At 34.1% G+C, this 8,053-nt stretch overlaps 1 protein-coding gene across 8 annotated transcripts in view; it reads right to left on the bottom strand.

Moving 5' to 3' along the window:
• The window catches only part of LOC117117312 (uncharacterized oxidoreductase YjmC-like), an 11,541-nt gene extending 5,023 nt beyond the window's left edge, over positions 1-6,518 (bottom strand). The window contains exons 1-4 of one of the 8 annotated variants that reach the window (XM_033261579.1): positions 6,319-6,515; positions 4,523-4,579; positions 1,634-1,788; positions 587-775 (exon numbers count right to left, since the gene is read on the bottom strand). In XM_033261579.1, the coding sequence (XP_033117470.1) occupies positions 587-775; positions 1,634-1,788; positions 4,523-4,524 (346 nt within the window). In that variant the 5' untranslated portion in view covers positions 4,525-4,579; positions 6,319-6,515. Of the gene's footprint in view, positions 1-586; positions 776-1,633; positions 1,789-4,522; positions 4,580-5,693; positions 5,804-5,843; positions 6,114-6,271 lie in introns of those variants that run through there. The other 7 variants (XM_033261580.1, XM_033261581.1, XM_033261578.1 and 4 more) reach the window with 7 other exon arrangements.
• Positions 6,519-8,053: the final 1,535 nt, after the last annotated feature.

Raw genomic sequence — 8,053 nt, 5'->3', positions numbered from 1 at the left:
GCCATTGTATACACTGGGCCTACGGTTTATAGTCCATATCCGAGAAGACTTGTTCTACCACCAGAACCATAGGCGAGCGTGCCGTTCGAACCAGCGCCGATATTATGGCTATAGCTTGCGGCGCCCCTGCTAACCGATCGGCCATTCGACAGTAGAATGTGTAAACAAATTCTTTCTGTAAGTAATTCTGTGCAAAAGGAATTGTTTATGTATCACAAAACATAATATAAAGCACAAAGAGTTAATTTGTTGGTCACCATTGAACAATTAATAATTTGTTGTGTTGCCCACTGACAGTGACATTTGGAACTAGGATTGTTTTTTTACTATACTGAAAAGGCTTGACTTTAGGAGTCCTAATTCTAGGATATATTGCTAATAATAACCACTTACTCCACCCAAAAAAATATAGTTAAAATAAATTGGCAAAAACCACATGAATATGGTTATGAAATCTAACTGGTAGAGAAACATTTTTTTGAGTAGGTCTAATTAACATATTTTGTATAAATTTATATGAAATACAGGCTCAACAATTGAGGATATAACATGGAACAATCCTTTGTTATAGAGTAGCTATACTAACCTTTAGCAACCACCCATCCAATGCCAGCTTCCTTAGCTTTCTTTATCGCGATATCTGTACAGAACTTTCCAACAACTGGTCCTAGAAGATTATTGCCTTCAACCCATGCAGTTGCTGCCGTTTCTTTCAAAATCTCCGGACTCTTATCACAGACTGTCATACCTGTTTTTATATCCGTTACATACATATCTGGAAAATCAGGGAAAGAAATCTTACATCATCATTTGTTGACTACTAGTGACAAGTGAAAATAAAGTTGGAAGTTGAATTATCCATAAATTGCTCAAGAGAAATAATTATTGTAGAGCTCCTTGTTAAGAAAATAGATATCATTTTACTTTCAAAAGAAAAGACTATGTTTTACATCAATATTATCGCCATATTATTAAAATCAACAAGATCATTGTTGTTAATCCACAGACTGGAATATAAGTGTGTCCTAAGTTGAAAGGAAGTCACTTCTGGGATATCTGTTTAAACAAACTTTCTTAAACAGGTATCAAAATTTTGCAGAAGATGGGGTAGTTTTCGGGAGATTTTTGCTTGCTTGCCGGAGTGCATGGAATTATATTAAAATGTTGAGTCTGAGAGTGTCATTTCCGGCCATCTACAGGTGCTTTAGATTTTCTTACCTAAGCCCCAACCATGGTGGGGCTGAGGTGGTCTTCACCCTCCACCTGAGGTGAAAATCTCTCCCTGGCCCCTCTATTCGAATTCCCTGACCGGCCACTGCAAATTTTGTGTGCCACCAATTTCCTTGATTAGTTTAGAACAGCTGCTGAGACAGAATATGTCCTAAAATAGTTACGAATCCGAATATAATTAGTATCTATTATAGCCTAGGTCTATAGAAGTAGGGGGTAAAAGTAGCACTTCTTACGATGAATTTTACGAGCACTTCATGGAATTCCCAATATCACATCAAAGGGCCCGGCAATTAACATTGCACTATGGCCCTTTAGCACCTAGTTACAGTACGCCGCTGGAAACTTGGGACCCAGGCCTGCAGCTACTTCTGTTGCAGTAACATGAAATATTACACATTACCTAGCCTGTTCATCCCATGACTGTAATGTCCGCGGTGATCAGCAGCCACTAACACCTCTGCTAGATCATTGGCATGCGAATCTTGTGTGCCTGCTGCCACCATACATCTGTGGATGAATGATCTAGCCTCTTCCACAGCAACAATGTGGTAATCCCTAAAAAAAATGAAAAACATAAAAGCTCTAAAATTCACTAGTTTGTCTCAGCAATAACAAATACTGTAAGAAAGAGGGCAGCTCACTAACACAGTTTTAATTATTTAGCATGATCTTTTTAAATACTCATACTTATATAAAATCTTACACTTAACATATTATTCAAATACAAGATAATGGATTGTTAATGTTACTTCTATTTTCGAGGTTGGGTATGGTAGTAAATATATTTTTGATAACTTAGACATTTTATGACTTCAATTTAAGACAATGGAAATTGTTATATAAAGTACTGTATGAGAATGCCATTTCTGGGCATCTAGAGGGGACATACAGTCAGTGGCCACCGGTGCAGTGGCATAGGTTCAACAGGTTCATTGAACCTGGGCCTCCGACAGCCAGGGGCCCCTGATCTATAAAAAAAAATTAAATTAAAGCAATGTTTTATTGTGACATTGAACTACCGTATCTGCTACCTTCCAGCGAGTGGTGTAATGTCAGGGCCGGGGGTCCTGTGGCTTTCAGAGACTATGGGTGCCATTTGTGGCTCTATTACTGAAATCACATCCGCCGTTATACATGCGAGGGATAATCAGGGCCGTCGGAACGACATCGGTTGGCCGGACCACTTTTTCTCAATTTTTAAAATAAATATATGTATACCTAATATAAAAAATAATTATATGAATTTATTATTAATGTTCGCATGACATTGTCTTTTATGTTATATATTTAAAACAAAAATCCACCATGCTCTTGTTTTTGTACAGTGCCTATGTACATTTCAATTTTTGACAATATTTAATTTTCGTAATTTAGATGATTTTTTTAAATATTTTTTTTATAAATATAAAATAACAATTAAATATTTATAAAAGTTTGGTGGTTGGGCATATAAGTAAAATTAAAATTGTACCAGCAGTATGTTACTCGAAACTCCAAGGTATTCATTAATTTTGTAGGTCTATTTTTAAATATAATGATAGCATATTGCATCATGTGTATTCGTAACACATGTTTTATTTTGCATATTGTTTATATTTCACGATACCGTGCATGTTGTGTAATTATAGTAGGCAGTTATTCATTGTACAGTATTATAATGTATTAAATAATGCACAGCGTATTGTACACCTGTGTATTCATAACACAAGGCTTATTTAATTAGGCCTACATCATTTTATATGTTATGTATTTCACAATACCCATCAACTCGTATAATTTAATAAGCCTATAGTCGTTATCATTATTCATATTGTATTTATATAATGTGTTTGTGTTTCTCGCACTTTATCTATTAATGGAGGTATAAACAACTCAATTCATCTAGTTATGGCCGTGATAAGAGATTAAATTTTGAACAAGTTATCATTTCGCGATAGACCTACATTGATTTAATATAGGCCTATGAATTGTGAATTGGTCATTATTTTGAGTCCTGCTACTACTTTCTGTGTCCAGATATAACATTTCTAAGCTGGGTGCTTTTCTGGGCCCACTCTTTAGCATTTAAATGTACAGGGCATTTTTGTGAGTATAGGCCTAATTTTTTTGAGTTATACCGGGAGAATAAAATGCCCTGAAAGTCAAAACTCTTTAAAAAAAATTCTCTGGGTTAGGGTCCCTCATGAACATTACACACACACACACACTGCTCCAGGCGACCAGGTCAGCTATGGTGATCTCTTTGGTCTGCTGTAAACATAAGGCATGCCCTGATCAAAGTTCTTAAGCCTGTACGGCCACTATCACTCCCATATATACAACATCTTTACGCAAAGTTACAAGGCTGACCTGGAGGTCAAAGATACTTGATATGTTGAGACATCGCAAAGAAAAAAACTCACTTTTAAATAAGCTGAGAAAAGATCAGAAAACAATAAATAAACAAAAAAAAAAAAAACAAAAACAAAAACCCCAAAACAGTTGCAAAAATTAACGTATTTCACCATTGAGTTTTGGTGATAATTTTTTACTTGTTTTTGTGCGATTTAAAGAAATATCTGATATCTGGGATGAAGAAAAAGTTTATTTAATAATGTACTTTTTAATTATTTTATTTAGTATTTATCTATTTATTTAAAAATTTGACAATACTGTCCAGGAGGGAACCATTTTCCAAGGGCCCAACACAAAGTGGGAACCTCTTGACATAAAAACAGAAAACGATGTACAATATGCAAAATCAGTACGGTGATCTCATATCGTTTAAATTGTTAAAATGTGCTGTTTTTTTAACACTTTTAAAGAGTATTATAAGTCAATCGTGATGTCATCACTGCAACTCCCAATGTAATTTGCCTATGCACGTACTATAGGAGCACATATCAGCATACACACAGCGTAACACACACAGTATGCTAATCATATCACTATAGCAACCGATTATTGCTACAAAAAGTGATTATCAAAACTAACATTAAAGAGAGCGATTGACTTATAAAGCAATTAGTAGAGCATGCATCGTACACCAGCGGAAAATTCATTAAAAATGAACTAAAGCAGTATATAAAAACAGAGCATGAAGAAGGGTTTTATTGCAAGGACACTGGAAACATTTAAAATGTTTGTGCACCCTAAAAATTCACTTTGGCCCTTCAACCCATTTTTATCCCCATCTCTGCTGTATAGCCTTCTTACTGAATGTTTAGTTAAAATCCTTAATGGAGAATTCCTGAAAAAAGGCATGGAATTTAATGTAAAACCTGCACCTAATTTGGTGCAAATTACTCACATTTTTTATGAGGGTCGTTATAAACTGCGAATAACAGGTGATTTCATCTGTAAATTTCTGGAATCAAAAGAAATTTAACTATAATGAGTTATTTTATATTATTCTCAGAAATCTTAATGGTGACTACAATTTTATTAAAGAGATAAAAAGTAATTTGTTTGAAAATAAAAAAAATAGTGTACTATCGATATAGAAACTGTTTGTTCAATATTCCAAAGTGCTTTACAATAAAGGGTGCTCTGATAATAATTTACATAGCAAAACGAGTAAATTAAATACAGTAGATAAAACAAGGGAATGTGGGAAAAGAATAAGGTTGTAATAATTCAAGTGTACTGTAACTATATCTTATTACAGTGGCCATTTCAGGCCTGCACAATCATTTTTTTAAACTAAACTGACAAGTTGTTCAGTACTGTATATGGCAATTACTACATGCAAAAGAGAATTGTTCACCATTTATGGGGTTAGATGTCCCCACCAGTGACCTCTGAAATCAAGATTGAATAAGAAAAACCTATCTTAGTAGTGTATTAAAATAGGCCAATGCATTACAGTGCAGTAGCATAGGACTTTCGTGTTGTTACTGTTCCAAGTAGCGATAATATACAGATTTCTCTTATTACAAAGTACAAGTATACATATTTCTCTTATTACAAAGTACAAGTTATGTTTTATAAAGAGGTATAGTATAGTAAATCATGTTTTTAACACAGGAAACTCTCATATGGTAACTAAAACAATGCTAGTTCAGAGTATTACTAGTACTACAGTAATCCATATACCTATTTTAATACACTACTGAGATAGGCTTTTATTTTTCAATCTTGATTTCAGAGGTCTAAAAAAATTTTTCAACTTTTTTTCAAGCATATAGTGGTGTAGACTATACAACAATGCTAGTTCAGAGTATTACTAGTACTACAGTAATCCATATACCTATTTTAATACACTACTGAGATAGGCTTTTATTTTTTAATCTTGATTTCAGAGGTCTAAAAAAATTGTTTAACTTTTTTCAAGCATATAGTGGTGTAGACTAGTCTTTTAAGAACATTTTGCTGGAAAAAAATTTTGGATACGACGCCCCGTTATGGAGTTATGATTTTTTAAATAACATGATGTCAGAAAATCAGCCCAAAAGCTTATCTAATTTCTGTTGGTTACGCACCGCTGATTCGCAATGTTTGCCATCACTGCAAGATGTCTACCGATTCGTGAAAAAGGCCTATTGGCAACATTGTGGTCTAAACACAATTTGGGCCATAAGCCAAAAAAAAAAAAAAAAAAAAAAAAAAAAAACTCTCCCTATGAACCCTACCAAACGCTCTAGCTGGGCCTAGTTGAATTTCCCCTTGTTAGTGGCCGCGGCCCCTGCCACCAAACCTTTTATGCGTTTATTTAGGCCTCGTGTAAGCATCCATCAATCATGATCCAGTAACTTTTTTTCTTTCGAACCCCCTTCAAAGTTCCTTCCGATGCCCTTACTTGACAACTAAAGTATATTCGAATGCGTAGGCCTAGTGATACATTACTGAAGCCCTTGGGCAAAAATCTCGTTTAGTGGGAAGAACAACTTCTTAGCCCACGGCCTAGTAAGCTAAAATTTTGTGAAGATAAATCCTGGGGCGCAGTTATGCACGAACGGATTGGTGGCGCTAACTATATTAAACTTGTGCTACATAGGGTAGGCCTAGACGGCGAAACAGTACAAATTTTCAGACTTCGAAAAAATATCAATCGACTTACCTCATCTTGCTCGCCACTCACTGATGAAAAAATATCAATCGACTTACCTCATCTTGCTCGCCACTCACTGATGAAAAAATATCAATGGCTTCTTAGGTCGCCAAACAATGGCCGTGTGAATTGGTATGGAACGCCATATAGGCATTATCCAACACCATCTCTGTTGACGTCGTTCCATCCTGCGGTGTAGGCTTACTGTATTTTTATGTTAAACTTCTTAATTCAATGTAGCCTTGTTAAAGTGTTATTCTTTTGCACAATGTATTTCTTTCATGTACAGTAATATTTATTTTCAGGTATGTGGATTTCTATTGAATTAATGTACTATTTATTAATGTCGTTGTGTCGGTGTATTATCTTAAATTTATTATTCACAAGTAGCCCGCCCGTAAGTGGTAACTGTTAAGCTGACTTTAAAAGTGTGGCAAATAAGGTAAGTTCCAGTGAATAATTAAAATAAATCTAAATGTTTTGCGTTGGTATATAATTTGATTGCAGCGTGCGGTAGACTCGTTTCCATTTGCTATTTGGAATTTCCTCAGAAACTGCTTCCCCTTTCAGTACTCACATCATCTGTTTTTAGAACATTTTTTTTAATGAATTATGTTATTAAAATAGTGATATCATCATATCATTTCTTTACATGAAATCTTGCTATAGTTTAATTTAATCATCTGCTAGCCGAAGGTCTATACGAAATGCAGTATGAATATTTTTATTGTAGCTAGGTTTTATAAATTTCAGATACATTGTCGTCTTTCTGTTTTTCATGTCTCCCTTTTTCTTTTTGTTTTAGGCTGGCTCGTCACAAAATGTTTTTTTCTCCGTGTGGGTCTGTGCCTTTTTCCTTTTCTCGTGCAATTGTTACTGATTTTATATTTTATGTTTGTATGAATTATGGGGGTATTCATGTTCAAAACAATTGCCTTGGTGATCATGCCTTAAGCTTGGTCCAGATTATCAAATTTTCTTTGACAAAAATTGTTGAATGCCCATATATAGTCATGAAGTGCCTATATATGTTCATGATGTGATGTCATCATGACCATATTTAGGCATGTCACATGTTTTTGTTAGCATGTACAGGGTTTTATTATATCAATTAGCTTTTGATTTCTCGAAATGGCACGTGAGCTGTGGAATAGTTTGGTGTATTAGCAGATGGATGCTCAATCAATAAGAAAATTTAACCAAGCCAATAAAACCTCCCCTGGTTATGGGCCCGATCTTAGTAGTTTGTTGACATTGCATAATTAGCCACAACAAAGTAAAATACTACCACTCAAATATATAAATCTACTGTTAAATTTATTAGCACAAAATGAATAGCATATTTGTATTACTGTATTAAAAGATTGTTATCGTAAATATGGGCAGCTAAACAGATACACTGGGTATGCCCACCCACAAAACTTTAGATCTTATAAAAAAAATTGGGGAAAAATTATTTCAGACATGGTTTAAAATGTATTGTATTGAAATACTGTAGTGCACATATTGAGTATAAAATATATTTCACAAAATATGGATAAAACCATAAAAATTTCAATTAAAAAAATTGAAAGCTCATTTAAAATGATCAATTAAAGTTACACATATCAAAACATAAACGTTTTCATTGATTTACAGATGTTTCACTACAAAAATACTTAATTCATACAAGCCAACTTAAAGGAATATAGTAACTATATTAGAAGTAATGATGTATAACATTTTCTTTCATTTCTGTAGCAACCAAAAAAGTTTCATTGAACATGACTCCAAATTCTCCACTTGAATCTC

Source organism: Anneissia japonica, unplaced genomic scaffold, assembly GCF_011630105.1.
Source record: "Anneissia japonica isolate Jap-2015-1 unplaced genomic scaffold, ASM1163010v1 scaffold287749_len374965_cov195, whole genome shotgun sequence".
Classification (NCBI taxonomy): Eukaryota; Metazoa; Echinodermata; class Crinoidea; order Comatulida; family Comatulidae; genus Anneissia; species Anneissia japonica.
This window is presented reverse-complemented; position numbering and strand designations above follow the sequence as displayed.